Source organism: Orycteropus afer, unplaced genomic scaffold (assembly GCF_000298275.1).
Source record: "Orycteropus afer afer isolate SDZICR_OR568_19922 unplaced genomic scaffold, OryAfe1.0 scaffold00011, whole genome shotgun sequence".
Taxonomy (NCBI): domain Eukaryota; kingdom Metazoa; phylum Chordata; class Mammalia; order Tubulidentata; family Orycteropodidae; genus Orycteropus; species Orycteropus afer.
The window spans coordinates 21,764,040-21,778,630 of record NW_006921598.1 but is presented as its reverse complement, the minus strand read 5'-3'; the positions used below and the strand labels follow the sequence as shown (position 1 = coordinate 21,778,630).

The 14,591-nt window shown below is 38.6% G+C and overlaps 1 protein-coding gene across 1 annotated transcript in view; it reads left to right on the top strand.

The window, feature by feature from the left end:
* The first annotated feature begins 8,901 nt into the window (after positions 1-8,901).
* Positions 8,902-14,591, top strand: part of TTK (TTK protein kinase) — a 58,115-nt gene continuing 52,425 nt past the window's right edge. The window contains exons 1-3 of the mRNA XM_007951583.1: positions 8,902-9,040; positions 12,389-12,611; positions 13,545-13,651. Of these exons, the coding sequence (XP_007949774.1) occupies positions 8,902-9,040; positions 12,389-12,611; positions 13,545-13,651 (469 nt within the window). The remainder of the gene's footprint in view (positions 9,041-12,388; positions 12,612-13,544; positions 13,652-14,591) is intronic.

The window sequence follows — 14,591 nt, the reverse complement described above, 5'->3', positions numbered from 1 at the left end:
AGTAACATAGTAGGGACAGAAATACAGATCCATCCTTGGGTTTCCAAGGCGGTATCTCTGTGGAAGTAGATTGCCCAGTCTTCCTTCTGAGGAGTGGCTCGTGGGTTTGAGCCGCCAGCCTTCTTAGATCACTTTAAATTTTCTCACTGGTGTTGTATTCATTATTTTTTATTCTTGTTTTCTTTCTGTGTTTTATTTTTCATTTCTATCATTATGTTTTCATTTCGTAGATCTTTTCTTCTAATCTGCTGTGTCTAATATGTTATACATCCAATGCAATGTAATTTTTGTGGTAGACATTGTAATTTAAATCTCTAGAATTTTTACTTGGGCTTCTTATATATTCCACATTGATTAATATACTCACACTTCTCTCTACCTACTACAGCTATAATTGCTTTTTTAAAAACATCCCTGTCTATTAGTTCTGTCATCAGTGTCATTTCTGTGTCATTTCAATGGACTGAATTTTCTCCTCATTTAGAGTCACATTTTCTGCATCATTAAATGACTAGAAATTTTTTAGTTATGAATTTTTCAGGTTAGTTATTTATGTATTCCTATAAAAATTCTTGAGCTTTATTCTGGGAGACAAATTACATAGAAACAGTTTGATCTATTCAAGTCTGTATTTAAGTTTCTTTAGGCAGGACCAGACCAGCCTTCAGTCTAGGACTAATTTTGTCCAAGTAGTGAGGCAACATCTTCTGCTTGTTAATATTTGTTAACATAATGTGTTGTCCAAATAACTAAACAATACCTGATGCTCCAAGCAGTGGTCTCAACCTGTCATTGCCGGGGTTTTTTTTTTTTTTTCACCAGGACAGATTTTATAAATTACTTTGTTAGTTGCTCTTGGCATTTTTTTTTTTTTTTCCTTTTGGGCAAAGCTTGGTCTATTGTGTAACAATTAGCTTTCATGTTATTCATATAGGTTCTTATCATTCTTACAGGTTCACAACATTCCTATATACACAAAAATTAGTGGGCACTAATAACATTTTGTGAAGCATTTGTGATTTAGTGGTAGAATTCTGCTCTTCATGTGGGAGACCCGACTTTGATTCCCAGCTGATGTCCCTCATCCATAGCCACCATCCTCTGTTGGGGCAGGCTTGCGTGCTGCTATGATGCTGAACCGGTTTCAGCAGAGCTCCCAGACTAAGACAGACTACTCAGAAAGGTCTAGGGATTTTTTTTTTCTCTGAATATCAGCTAGTGAAAACTCTGTGGTTCACAATGGTCCTACCTGCAATCAGCGATGGAGATGATGCAGGACCAGGTAGTTACATTGTACGTGGATCACCATGAGTCAGGGGTGGCTTGATGGCAGCTAATAGCAACAATAAATCACTATACAATAGGGCACCAATTGACTGGCTGCATAGCTGAGTACTTATTGATCACATAGTTAACCTCTATATAAGCACATGGGAATCAGTTCCAAGTATGGGAATCAGTTTCCAAAACCAAAGTTTGAGGCTTACTGAGCTGATGTAGCAATGACTTCAATAACTAACTAAAAAGGGAAGTTGTGCTGATAGAAAATATTCAAAGAGCAACATAAAAATGACATGATGACAATAACAAAGCTACGTGGTAAAATCTTTTATTTCTTTGACAAAAATGTGAAACTTTCCATCTTAAAGTAAAGGCATAGTTTTGGTGAATTATATTCTTTGGGGGAAGGCTCGACTGAAAACAGATTTCTTTACTGATGGATGAAGCTGGTCTAAAGCCAAATAGATAACTGTGGCTCAATATTACATGACTGTTGCAACTTCACTTCCTTCTTCATCCTTGCAGGTGGCTCCACATTGTTCTGTAATTGTCATGGCCAGGATGAACAGCAGCTGAGGATCAAAATCTGTTTGAATGGACAAATCATAGACATTGTCGTTGGTCACAGTAGGTGAGCCATGGCCACTGCCTACTCCCTCCCCTATATGTAAATGCCTAGATACTATGGTGGCACTATTCATCTCAATGTAGTACATGTATACAATCTCCTATGTAAACTATGTAAAAAAAAGTTGAGCAAAGAATGGTACCTAGTTTTGTGTTCTAATAGCATATAATGAGTGATAACTTGTCTTGATACTGTCAGTAAGTAATTGCTTAGAATTGTGTAGAACATAATTCACAGTACCTTGTATTTATAAAACGTGTAAGTGCTTACCGTTTCCTGTTCTCAAGGAGTATACAAATGCATTAGAAAAATAGTTTCCTCAATACTCTAATACTTGTAATATGTTAGTAGTTACATATTTAGTAAAAGTACTGACATTTGAGTGCTTACTATCTGTAAAGAATCAAAGTTCTTTACATACATAACTCACTTTTCGTAACAACCCAATCAAGTTAGTAACAGATTTCTCTTTATATAAGGAAACTGAGGAAAAGAGGTATTAATTACTTTACCAAAAGTCATGCAGCTACAAAGAATCTTTATATGAACCTGGATAGCTCAATCTCAGGGCATATGCTATGAACTATTATGCCATAGTGCTTCTCTCTACAAAAACTAAAATTCATTGAGAACTTACTTTATGCTGAATACTGTGCTGAGTGCTTTATCTACATCATTTCACTTAATTCCTATGAAAGCAAATGTGTGAAGTAGGTTCATTCTGTTACTCCATGCAGGCCACTCTGTGATGTCACCCCAAGAGAGGTTCCCTTAATCACCCTACCTAAAATAGTACTTCATCATATATTGCCTAAGACATTTGACTGCTAACCAGAAGGCTGACAGTGCAAACCCACCAGCCACTCCTTGGAAGGAAGATTGGGCAATCTACTTCCACAGAGATACTGCCTCAGAAACCCAAGGAGGGGTGACTATGAGTAGGGATCGACTCTACGGCAGTGAGGTTTTTTTTTTTTTTTTAAATGATATCTATATAGATAGATAGATTTATAGAACTTTTCACTAACCAACATGCACATGTTTATTACTTCTTTCCCTCACTAGAATGCAAGCACCATGAGGACAACATGTAGAACAGTACCTAACATATAGTAAGCACTCAATAAACTCAAAGAAATTAATAAATGAATTTAAAATATAGGTCATATATTGAATGCATGAATGCTGGGTTTATTCATTGTGATAGTTGGATCTGTGTGTCAACTTGGCTGGACCACAATTCTGTGTGGTTTGAGCTGTTGTGGTGTGGTTGTTCCCACGATGGGATCAGATGAGTATATTTTGAGCAGCCAATCTGTTGAAAGGGAGTTTCCCTAGGGGTGTAGCCTGCTTCCAGTATATCTGTGGACATCCTGGGAGAGGAGACATTCTCCTGTGGATGGGGATTCTGTTGTGCTGCCTACAACTGTCCGAGAGTGAACAATCCACTATTCAGCCTGGAGATCTTGGATTCGTCATTCATTGGAGTCAGCAGCCAGTGTACTGCCTGCCAGCTCTGAGCTCCTCAGCCCCTGTGGCTGCAAGAGTCAGGAAAAGTCTTCAACTTGATGTGGAAAAGTCTCCAGCTTGACGTTTGATCCAGGAACTTTGGACTTGCCAGCTTCTATAAGTGTGTGAGCCATTTTCCTAAGATAAATCTCTCTCTCTCTCTTTGTGTGTGTGTATATATATATATATATATATATATATATATGCTTTATTAGTTTTGTTTCTCTAGAAAACCCAGTCTAACACATTCATTCAATCGAAAGCTATTTATTGAATGCCTACAATATGCCACACACTTTTCTTAGCACTGAGGTTACAATAATGAACAAAGGACACAAAAATTCCTGCACTTACAAAGCATGTATTCTAGTAGGACAGAGAAGGAATGTTGGGCAATCTCCTTCCGTAGTGATACCACCTTGGAAAACCAAGGAGGCATCGCTGTGAGTCAGGGCCGACTCGACAGCACATAAGAACAACAGAGAAGTGGAAAGTCAGAAAGTAAACAAGATTGAAAAATAGGTCAGATAGGTATAGAACCTTATAGACTGTAGCTGTCCAATGGCAGTATAGTGTGAACTACATACATATTTTTTTATTTTCTTGTATTCACATTAGAAAAAGTAAAAGAAACAGGTGAAATTAATTTTTAATAAACCTTTTAGTTTGGAATGTTTTTGGATTTACAAAAAGGTTGTAAAGATAGGACAGACCTTTTCCACTTACCATTACCTATTTTTTTTTCTACTGTTACTATTTTACATTACCATGGTATGTTTGTCAAAACTAAGAAACCAACATTGGTGCATTACTATTTGTGTTAGACTGGGTTCTCTAGAGAAGGAAAACCAGTAAAGCTTATATATACATATAGAGAAAAAGAAATTTGTCTTAGGAAAATGGCTCACACACTTATAGAAGCTGGCAAGTCCAAAGTTCCTGCATCAAATGGCAAGCTGGAGGCTTTTCCCAACTCACGCAGCTTCAGGGGCTGACAAGCTCAAGGTTGGAAGGCAGTATACCAGCTGTTGACTCCAAGATCTCCAGACTAAATGGTGGATTGTTTGCTCACAGACAGTTGTAGGCAGCACAACAGGATCCCGATCCACAGAAGAGTGTCTCTTCTCCCAGCATGTCCATAAATATATTGGAAGCAGGCCACACACCTAGGGAAACTCCCTTTCAACCGATTGGCTGCTCAAAACATATACATCCGATCCCATCATGGGAATAACTCACATCACAATCACTTAAACCACACAGAATTGTGGTCCAGCCAAGTTGACACACAGCTCCAACTATCACACTATTAATTAAATTCCAGACTTTATTTGGATATCACTAGTTTTTCCATTAACGTTCTCTTTCTGTTCAAGAATCCAGTCCAGGGTACCACATTGCATTTAACTGTCATTTCTTATTAGTCTGCTCTGGTCTGTTACAAGGTGAAATTAATTTTAATGCTGTATTTTAGTGAACCCAATATATCCAAAATATCATTTCAACATGTAACCAATATTTTCAAGTTATTAATGTTTTACATTATTTTTTATACAAGTCTTAAAACTCCAGTGTGTATTTTACACTTACATCAAATTTGGATCCTTTTATGGCAAGTACTTAATTTATATTTAGATTTCATAAAATTTACAATTTAAAAAGTAGATGCACATGCTCAAGTTGTTCCAAACATACTTAACAGTTTTCTAATAACTACTCCAAGTATCATTTTTAAAATTTCAATTAATTAAAATTAATTAAGTTAAAAATTCAATTCCTCAGTAGACACATTTCAACTGTTCATATCCACATGGGTCTAATGGCCACCATATTGGACAGTGCAGCTCTGGACCATTCTAAGGATTTTTGGCTTTTATTGTGAGAAAAAGGGGGATCACTGAAGGGTTTTGAGCAAAGGAGTAACATAATCCTATTTAACATTACTCTGCTGAGCTGAGAATAAATTAAGGTAAGGCAAAGGCAGAAGCAGGGAAACAAGTCAGGCAAACAAAGCAGTAATCCAGGTGAGTGATGGTGTTTTGGATTATGGTGGTAGCAGTGGATGTGGGGAGAAGAGATGAGATTCCAGGTTATCTTGTGTTAGAGCTGAGTCAATCCAGTAATGGACTGGATATGGGATTCAATAAAGTTATATTTTATACAGAAGGAGAAGCAGGTATTTGGAAAAAGTACACGGGCTCAGTGTTTGCACATTCTGAGTTTAAGATGCTATCTTAATTCACTATATAACTATAACAGAATTTCACAAGCGGGTGGATTTGAAGAAGAGAATTTTATTTTCTCAGTGTTCTGGAGGGTCAAAGTCCAAATCAGGGTCTTGGCCATGTTCGTTGCTTCTTTGTCAATAACCCTGGGCATTCCTTAGTTCCTTGGCATCCCTCACATAGCATATTTTCCTGTGTTTGTGTATGTGTGCATGCACAAACACTTGTCCCTCTGTGTCTAATGTGCTCTTTGCACACCTCATAAGTGATTTAGAACCTATCCTACTGGGGTATCATCTAATTAACATAACAAAGATAATCATACTTCCAAGACAGGATTACATCCACAAAATAGGATTCCAACATATATATTTAGGGGAAGCAATTCAATACAAAACAAATGCCTATTAGGTATTTAAGTGGAGAAGTTACCTAGATGGTGGATCTATGAGGCTGGAGTTCAGGGGAGATAGCTTAGCTGGGGTTAAAAATTTGGAGTCCTCAGCATAGAGATGCTATTTAAAGATACAAGACTGGAAGAGACCACCAAAAAAGAGTAAGTGTAAGGAAAGGAGTATTGAGATAAGGTTATTCAGCAGTAGTATTTTCAGGAAAATGCAGATTTTGAAATCAGGACCCAAAGAGATCAACAGGAATTGATGGAATAATGAATTCCTTCCAAGTAAAATTAGTGCTAGATGCAAAGGTGCAGAGATGGGGATAAACCAACCACGTTATAGCAAAGTTTTTGCTCCACTGAAGAAAAAATAGGAGCTCTGGTGGCATAGTGCCTAAGGCATTTGACTGCTAACCAGAAGGCTGGCAGTTCAAACCAACCAGCCACTCCTTGGAAGGAAGGTTGGGCAATCTACTTCCCTAGTGATACTGCCTGGGAAACCAAAGGAGAGGCCACTATGAGTCAGATCCGACTCCACGGCAGTGAGTTTGGTTTTATTTCTGAAGCAAAAATACAAAGCTAGCAGATATGGAAACATGCCAGAAGTGATGAAAGGTTCTCATGCTGACCGGTGGCTAGCCAGAGCTGAGAATGGAAGGGTGGTAAGGAAAGCTTGTGAATTAACGAATGGCAGCTGCAGTTTCCTGCACATACAAAGCCAACCAACCTGCCCTAACATACAGCCCATGTCATAATACTGGCACAAGAGAGGAATCTCCTCTCTTCTGCATATGAAAAAGACAGGAACCAGGAACGAGCATTGTCCTAGACCACGTAGGCCCTTAGGAACAGAGTCCTGCACCAGCTCAGCTTACTGGGAGGTGCTCTTTCCATAAAGAAGTCTGAGCCCTTATCTGGGGCACACCTGTGGAGGGCTGATGAGTTCAGGCAAGAAAATCTGAATTTTGCACATAATTTTGACAAAGGGGAGGGCCCGGCTTGACGATGAAGCAAAAAGTCATTTAAGGATAGGGAAGGGCGTAAGTGAAAGTTTAAGGACAAAAAGCATTAAAATTTTGAGCCGGTGGCAGGGTTAAACGTAGCTCTGTGAAAGATCCTTTCCTGCCACACCCTCCCTAAGGCAGAACTAAGGTGGCAGTAGGGGTGAAGGACCAAATCGCAGTGCATCTTTTAGGTCTTCATGCTAGAAGACTACTATCATCATTAAGAGCAGCCGTCCTCGGTATTGTTTTTGTCAGCTGGGTAGCTCCGCCCGAGAGTGGCTCTCTCCCTGCTAAAAATCCGGCCTGGTTCAACCGGAAGGTGCATGAATATCCGCCAAATGGCGCCTAGACAACGCCCAAGAAGAGGTAACATTGCAACTCTTCGGGGGCCGCCCAGGCAGATCGCCTCCGGGAGCGGGAGTGGCCAACAGCGGGGGGGGGGGGGGGGCGGGTCCGATGCACACGCGCCAATCGAGACGGACGCTTTCACGTGACTTGCTCAGCCAACAGGAAGCCGCGGCGACAACGGCGGAGAAATTCAAACCTGCTTGTGCATGGGGGCTTGGGTTCCATCTTTTATTATCCTTATTTCTCCTTCCTGGCCATGAGTTCTGCCTCGCGGATGCACGGAGGAACGGCGGCGGCCGGTATGTGGGATTTTTGGCGGCGCGGGTCGGTGAGGCATGGGAGCGAGATAGAGGTGGTTCGGGGTCGAGCAGGACACGTAGGACGCGGCTAAACCAGCTGGAGGGGGAAGGGAGGTTTCACTGCCTTCTCCCTGTGTATAGGTGGGTGCGGGAGATTTTGTTGAGGACCTCGGAAGCTAGAGGTGGGAATGGACTAGGTTGCGGAGAGGGCTTCAGCAGGACACCTGGAGAGAAGCTAGGGAAAATGAATCCTCTTCCAAAAGACCCTGTGTGTCAGGTTTGGAAGGTGCTCTGGTGGGTAGCGAGTTTGGTTTTTGGTTATCAGGTTTAGTGGGGTTAGAACGGGGAGAGGAAGTGCTGGGCGTGTTTTGACAGCTTTAGAATCTGACTCCCAAGGAGGGATGTGGTTGGTTTTTTTTTTTTTTTTTTTTTGGCCCAGGTTTATCGCCATTTTTTCTTTGGGCGGTCAGTGACTTGGGTTATTAGGTTCTTGTTTGAGAATCGCAGTGATGAGATTGAGAGGAAGGAAGACTGGAGACCTCTGAGTGACCAAACATCACGACTGTGCAGAAGTGCACGATACTATACGAGTACGGTAGATTCATTGTGTTAGGATGATTAAGATGGTAAATCATGGTTCTCCCAGGTATGCACAGGAACAAACCCATGAAACACCGTTTATCGACAGGGTGCTGTGATGGTGTATTATGCTCCGCTTTGGAAGCGCTCCTGATGTAAATAAAGATTTATTCGCATAAAGCAGATGAGTAAAATAATGGTTATTCTAACTACCAGAAGGATTCTTTATTTCTGTGTAATTGCTGAATCCAAGGAAATGGCCTATCACGTTTTTTAAAAATAACTGAATTACAGATAAATGGCCCAAGAAAATAATTTTGGAAACTGAATGGAATTTAATGAGTAGAAGAAAATTTGAAAATTTAAAGGCCAGCAATGTCTGTTGTGCAATGGCTGAAGTTTTATTGGGAGGAAAAAGCATATATACATAGTCTATCTGGAAAGAAGTATTGTTTTTTTGTGTGCATAACTACATGAATACTATCCAGATAATATCTGAGTTTACATGTTTTTATAAAAGTAATACTTTAGAACCTTCTGCATTCTAAAAGTCTAGTTGCATCCTTTTCCCCCCATTGGTGGTAGTGTAAATGAGAATTATGACTAAGTTCAGTGTTTCTTTTCTTTAGAAATGGAGGCTGAGGATTTAAGTGGCAGAGAATTGACAATTGATTCTATAATGAATAAAGTGAGAGATATTAAGAATAAATTTAAAAATGAAGATCTCACTGATGAGCTAAGCTTGAGTAAAGTCTCTGCTGATACGACAGGTGAGTTTTTCTTTCAAAGTAATAACTATGTTGAGTGCCCTCTATATCAAACGCCATGTTAATCACTCTGTGTCAAATAATGTAATTTTCTTAGTGATTGATGGCTACCTACTAGAGTACCAACTTTATATTTTAACGGGTTGTGCAGAAATACTCCACAATTTTCCACTCTTTTTCAGAAGGAAATTTACAATTATTTATTACAATGTGCTTAGAGGTGGTTTTCTTAATTCTTCCATTATTGTTAGCTGTCAATAGATAAACCTCTCTCTGTCTCCCATTTTGTGCTGGAAACAGAGAAAGCTCACAAATATTAATAAAATTATATATAAATGTGAAGGCACATGTACCCTTTTGATTTGGAGAATGTTTCTTTTACTCACCTACCCTTTTTTCCTTTCTCACTCTGCTCCAAGCCACAGTGATTTTCCTGAAGTCTTTTTATCCCAAGGCCTTTACCCTTGCCCTCTGCTGGAACACTGCTCCTGAGCTATCTGCCTACTCTCTCAGCTCCTGCAGGTCTTTGTTCAAATGTCTCTCTGGAGGCCTTCCTTCACCTACTTATTTAAAATAGCAACTTTCAGAAGTGGGGGTGGGTTCCCTATCTTTGTTCCCTGTATTTTTCTCCATATCATTGATCACCTTATATATCATTTACTCCTGTGTTTGCATATTGTCTGTCTCCTCTCCTAGAATGTGAGCTCCATGAGGGCAGGGTTGTTATATGCTTTGTTCACTTTTATTGCCACAGAGATCAGAATGGTACCTGGCACTGAAATATGTATTAAATGATGAATGAGTGGACATGCCCAAAGTTTAATACTCTTGCTTTGTGGAAGATACTACCTCAGAAGCCTAATTCTTTAGTGCATTTCAAATTGTTAAAAGTGACTTTTGGATAAATTTGTTATTTCTATACTAACCATTGAATGGGTGAGGGATTAAAAATAAATGGAAAAACCTGTAATCCAATCGAGTTTACTGACCACTTTCCCTTGAAACAACCTAGAAACTGATACTTTCGGTGTTAAGCAAAGTCTTAATACTTTAATATATGTAGTCAAGTAGCTTTAGCAAAGTTTGTATGCCAAGATAATGAGTCCATTATTTATACCTCATCTGTCCTTAACCAGTTGCTGTTGGGTTGATTCTGACTCATAGTGACCCCCATGTGTGTCAGAGTAGAAATGTGCTCCGTAGGGTTTAATGATTGATTTTTTTGGAAGTAGATCACTAGAATTTTCTTCCTAGGGGCCTTTAGGTGGATTCAAAGCATAGTCTTTCAGTTAGCAACCAAGAGTGTTAACTGTTTGTGCCACGTAAGGACTCCTGTTGATCCTTGTTGTTCTTAGGTTCCGTAGAGTCAATTTCAACTCATAGCAACCCCAAAACTTATCATATATTAATAATCACGATTGAAGACTATGAAGTATTGAGGAAGACTAAAAGATAGTTTTCTTTCTAGATAAGGAGAATTTATGTATTTTCTCTGCTACATTGCTGGACATCATATGAGCACTTACACAGTAAAGATACAAATGCTGTAAGTGTCTAATAGAAGAAGAATGAGATTACTTAGAGGCATCAAGAATGCATCTAGAAAGACACAGATGAGGAAATGCCTTTTGTAGATATCTTGCAGACTAATTTGTTACGAAAGCAATAGGAGGCAAAACTGGAAATTAAGATCAGACTACAATAAATATAAAATGAAAGGGTAAAGTTGTGAATGTGCTTTGGTAGAAAGCAGCAACAGTAATTTAACCGTCATTAAAGTTAACTGAAACTAACAAACAAGAAGGAATGATAGTTGCTGTGAGAAATCTGAGTTAATGATATTTATAAACAACTAAAATATCCCGAACAGGAGACTGATAGTTTGTATTGTCTTTAAAACAGTTAATGCTGTAGGAAATAAGACAGACTTTGGTGATGGATGAATGTGGATAGTAGGATCAAGTCGAGGATAAAGAAAAAGCTGTGAGTTTGTGGGACTAGGAAATTGGCAGGGCCTCTGAGACAATGAAAGAGCCCTGGTGGCACAGTGGTTAAGTGCTTAGCTGCGAACCAGAAGGTCAGTGGTTTGAACCGACCAGCCACGTTGCAAGAGGAAGATGTAGCAGTCTACTTCCTTAAAGATTATAGCGTGGGAAACCTTACGGGACAATTCTGCTCTGTCCTGTGAGAGTCGCTGTGAGTTGAAATCGGCTCACTGGCAGTGGGGTTTGATCTAAGAGAAATGTAACCTGGGGACAGAATTAAATGATCATATGAATTGCTTATACACACTTGTAAAACTTTTTTTGTTCCTAAAACAAGTTGGAGATGATATGGAGATAATGTTGTGTGGATGAGTTTGTAAAGGTTATGTTGGGTCCAGAGCAATAAGGTTCTAAAATTACATGCATGAAGAATTTTCTAAGAAATTTGATATAGGTGATGAGAGGGTCTCAGATTTTCTTTGCATAGTTAGGGTACAAAACAATATTATGCTGTGACAGCATAAAATTTTCTTAACTCTTTATAAAATTTAAGTATAATGTTTTTGTTCTGGCTTTTAAGACCCTCTATCTCACCTTCATGCTTTTTTTTTTTTAAATTTGAGAAGGCTGGCGGTTCAAACCCACCAGCCACTCCTCGGAAGGAATCTACTTCCGTAGTGATATTACCTCGGAAACCCAAGGAGGGGTCGCTATGAGTCGGGTCCGACTCCACGACACATAACAACAACAACAACAATGTCTTATCAACACCACTACCCAATTTTTTGCATCTTTAGAATACATAGATATTGAAAATCTCAAATTATATATGGCTTTTTTAAAAGCTGGAAGCCAAGCTGGAGTGGGTTCAATTCCGGACCTGAAGGGCAGCTAAGGGCCATAGTCTCAGGCCATAGTATCCAAGAGTCACCAGGCTCTTGCAGACCAGTAAACCTGGTCCCTTTTTTTATGACTTTGAGTTTTGTTCCACATTGTTCTCCATCCCTATCCAGTATCTTGTGCATAGATTCCCCTCTAAGTGGTAGCCTGGCACTAGGAAGAATTTTAAAAAATAATATATTGGCATTTAATTTTAATTTAATTTAATTTTTACTTGTAAAAAGTCTATTTCCAAACTTTGTTTCCTTTAAAAAACAGCTTTTTGTTAAAAAAAAAAATGCCCTCATAAAAGATATGTTTGCAGCAATAAAGTGGCTTATATGTGTATGAATCGTTAAAAGTTTTTAAAAAGTATTTTGAGGAGTTTACCTTGATACTGAGACTTATTATAAATACTTTATTTTGAGGGAATAGTGTTTTATGTCTTGCTTCTGTTGTGATATATTTTTTCCCCTTCTTTATTCAGATAACTCAGGAACTGAAAACCAAATTATGATGATGGCAAATAACCCAGAGGACTGGTTGAGTTTGTTGCTCAAACTAGAGAAAAACAGTGTTCCCCTAAATGACGCCCTTTTAAATAAATTGATTGGTCGTTACAGTCAAGCAATTGAATCACTTCCTCCAGATAAATATGGCCAAAATGAGAGTTTTGCTCGAATTCAAGTGAGATTTGCTGAATTGAAAGCGTAAGTATTGGTAGTTTAACATTTAACTAATTATATTACATGACAGCTACATTATAATGAGACAATTTGAAAACATATTGTCAAGATTCCTTGTAAGAAAAAAAAATAGAATATGTATGTATTTATTTATTTATTACTAAATCCTTTCCTTATAATTAACATGAGATTAATGTACACTTTCCTTATTTTGTACATGGTTCCACAAAAGTTACATATTCTAAACTCTGCCAAGAAAGAGTTTTGTTTTGTTTTGTTTTTTAAATTTTATTGTGATTTGGGTGAAAGTTTACAGAGCAAATTCGTCTTCCATACAGCAGTTCACATACACTTTGTCTCATGACATTGACTGTAATCTTCCACAGTGCAACAGCTGTCCTCTCACTTCCTCCCCATAGACACCTCTTCCATGTGTCCTTCCCTCCCATGCAATCTTGCCCCCTGAGCTATCTTCCTGTGCATACACAGCCGTTCTATTATTCTATGATTGGTATCTTCAAGGAGTGTATCTACCTAATGTAAACGTTCAGCTCATATACTTGTCTTTTGTTGGGCTGGAAGCCAAGCTGGAGTGGGTTCAGTTCCGGACCTGAAGGGCAGCTGGGGGCCATAGTCTCAGGCCATAGTCTCCAAGAGTCACCAGACTCTTGCAGACCAGTAAACCTGGTTCCTTTTTTTTTTTTTCTTTTTTTATGATTTTGAGTTTTGTTCCACATTGTTCTCCAACCCTATCCAGGATCTTGTACATAGATTCCCCTCTGAATGGTAGCCTGGAATTAGGAAAAATTTAAAAAATAATATTTTGGCATTTAATTTTATACACAAAGAGAAGCAGCATCCCATGTCTTTTGGAAAATAGGGTGAGGAGTTAAGAAACTTAGCGCCATCCTTTTTCTTAAAATTTGACTCTGAAATCTTTACTACAATATTTTGCAGTATTCAAGAGCCAGATGATGCACGTGACTACTTTCAGATGGCCAGAGCAAACTGCAAGAAATTTGCTTTTGTGCATATATCTTTTGCACAGTTTGAACTATCACAAGGTAAATCTGAAAATATCAATTCCAAATTTTAAGTACAAGATAATTTCCCACATAACTTGTATTGTAATATTGAATATATAAAGTAGAAATTTGAGATAAAACACATTAAAGTTGATCATATAAAAATATGAGGGAATAATTCCACCTAAGGTTAAATGCAAAGAATATTTGTTACACTCGCTCCTCCATTTATTAGGTGTAATAAAGGGAAATAAAGAATTCACATCATGTTTGTATCATTAGATTAAAGAAGTGACTAAATATATATTTATAAGTAGCTTTTTTACTGAGTAATGGTGGCATGAAGGACATAAATTACTCAAGCTAGAGCTTAGATAAGCTTTTTTTATGCCTTGGTTTCATAGCACTAAAATATAAATTAAAATATAGCATTAATTGGTAGTTGTCCTTTAAAAAAAAGTAAACTATTATAAAAGCTTGTGTTACTTGGTCACTTGGTTCTTAGGAATCTGGACCTTTTGGGTAGGACCAGAGTAATCTTTTTCAGACATTTTTAGTTAGCTTGGCCATTCCTTAGTCTTCTCTTTATCCTATTTGTTTACTGAGGCATCTGGCTCTACCCTTGGTCTGCCCTCTGACCATGCGTTTCTGTTTTCCCTCTGCCTTGTTCTGTCTCATCCCTGATCCCATTTGCCACCAGTGATGATATACATTGTCACAATCACTGTGGCTCAGCCAGAATCCCCATGATGGTGGCCAAAGCAAGCCTCAGTCACTGGAGGGTAGTCCCTGGGACTGAAGTTGGAGAAAAGCATTGTACAGGCTTTGAGAACCTTGACTTCTACCTACTCAAATAATACCCTAATTCTGTTGTTGTTGTTGTTATTTGCCATCGAGTCGGCCCTGACTCATAGCGACCCCTCCTTGGGTTTCCAAGGCAGTATCACTACGGAAGTAGGAATGCCCAACCTTCCTTCCG